The 1,390-nt window shown below is 34.0% G+C and overlaps 1 protein-coding gene across 1 annotated transcript; it reads right to left on the reverse strand.

Annotated features, from left to right (window-relative positions):
* Positions 1–284: 284 nt before the first annotated feature.
* LOC132619802 (uncharacterized) lies at positions 285–836 on the reverse strand. Its single transcript, XM_060334591.1, has one exon. The coding sequence runs from the start codon at positions 834–836 to the stop codon at positions 285–287; it is 552 nt and encodes a 183-aa protein (XP_060190574.1).
* Positions 837–1,390: the final 554 nt, after the last annotated feature.

A 1,390-nucleotide genomic window follows, 5' to 3' on the forward strand; every position in this document is an offset into this window, starting at 1 on the left:
CATCTGATGATGCTTTGTCTCACTTGACTTCTAGCATGAATGAGTGCCATGTAAAAGAACGGTCTGAATCCTGTATACTAGCCTGTAATAATCATCTAATGAAATCCTTCTAGCAGAATGAATAGAAAATCTGTTAATACCACTAACTAGATAGGATGGCTTTAGATAACTATACAGTCTTGAACTTGAATATCTAATCAGACTGCCATAGCTTTGTCACCAATCTGGCTCCCTAACCTTATATGTTGAATGCATGATGTATGGCATTGCACTTTTGTCACTATTTAGAATCTTCCTAGCAGCTGTGGGTAGCTCCTAAAAACTATGAATTGAATTGTACCTGCAAAATCAAAAACCATGTTAGGTAGATAATCTGCCAGTGCAATGCCTTCTCTCAAGATGTGAGCAAATTGCACATAGCCCTTATTACTCCACTGTTTGATCTTCCTTACTTCCACACTAATCTTCCATGGACTATCCCATATCTCCTCCACAGTATTGATCATGGTCAATGAATCTGATTCTATAACTACAGGAACCAGATGATTAGAGATACAGTATTCCAGACCATCTTGTATAGCACTTGCTTCAGCAACAATATTTGTTGTGTCCTGCAGCTTTCTTGCACCAGCTTCCATCAGATCACCTCTCTCATTTCTTACACAAAAGGCTGCAGAACATAATCCTAGATTATCCCTAGAAGCTTCATCAGTGTTGCATTTGAAACACCCTTCATGAGGACACTTCCAAAGCTCCAATCTAATCCTATTATGAGGTCTGTATTCTTCTATGAATTGAACCATCTGAGGCCAATCCTGAGTTCCTATATTTTTCATTGTTGTAATTTAGTTTTTTTATTCTTCAAGCAAGTGGTATATGATGTGAGAATTTTTGGTAGTATATCACTATAGCCTAAATCAATTACTTCAAATTCTCTTTCTCCTTCTCGTTCTTGCAAATCTCTGAGCTATTTGCAAATTTATTAACTCCAAGAGGTTTGTTGTAAATTATTTATTGATTTTCTGCCATCAATTAGTTTTTCAATTACCTTTGAAAAATTCTCATATTGACTCTGCATATGTAAAAAAAATCCTATTTTTTAATATTCTTCTACTTTGCTTTACAAAGAAAAGGCTTGGCTTTTAGCTCCCTGTTCCCTCCCATCCACCATGAAAAAGAAATGGAAAAATAATTTTATTCTGTGCCTTTTCTCCCTACTTTTTTTTTAAATGTATATCATTGTAAGAATAAAATTCTTAATTATTATGACTTAACATTTCATATTTCTTTAATGCAGTAAAAATTCTTGGATTCTCAGAATTATTATAACTATGGAGTATTTTATTTTCCTTAATTTTCTTTACTTTGCATGTATAGGGTTGTATTTTCT

The sequence above is a fragment of the Lycium barbarum genome, chromosome 11, assembly GCF_019175385.1.
Source record: "Lycium barbarum isolate Lr01 chromosome 11, ASM1917538v2, whole genome shotgun sequence".
In the NCBI taxonomy this organism is placed as follows: Eukaryota; Viridiplantae; Streptophyta; class Magnoliopsida; order Solanales; family Solanaceae; genus Lycium; species Lycium barbarum.

Bases quoted from the DNA above. Each gene is read 5' to 3' on its own strand.
- LOC132619802 (XM_060334591.1), bottom strand. From the start codon at position 836: ATGAAAAATATAGGAACTCAGGATTGGCCTCAGATGGTTCAATTCATA.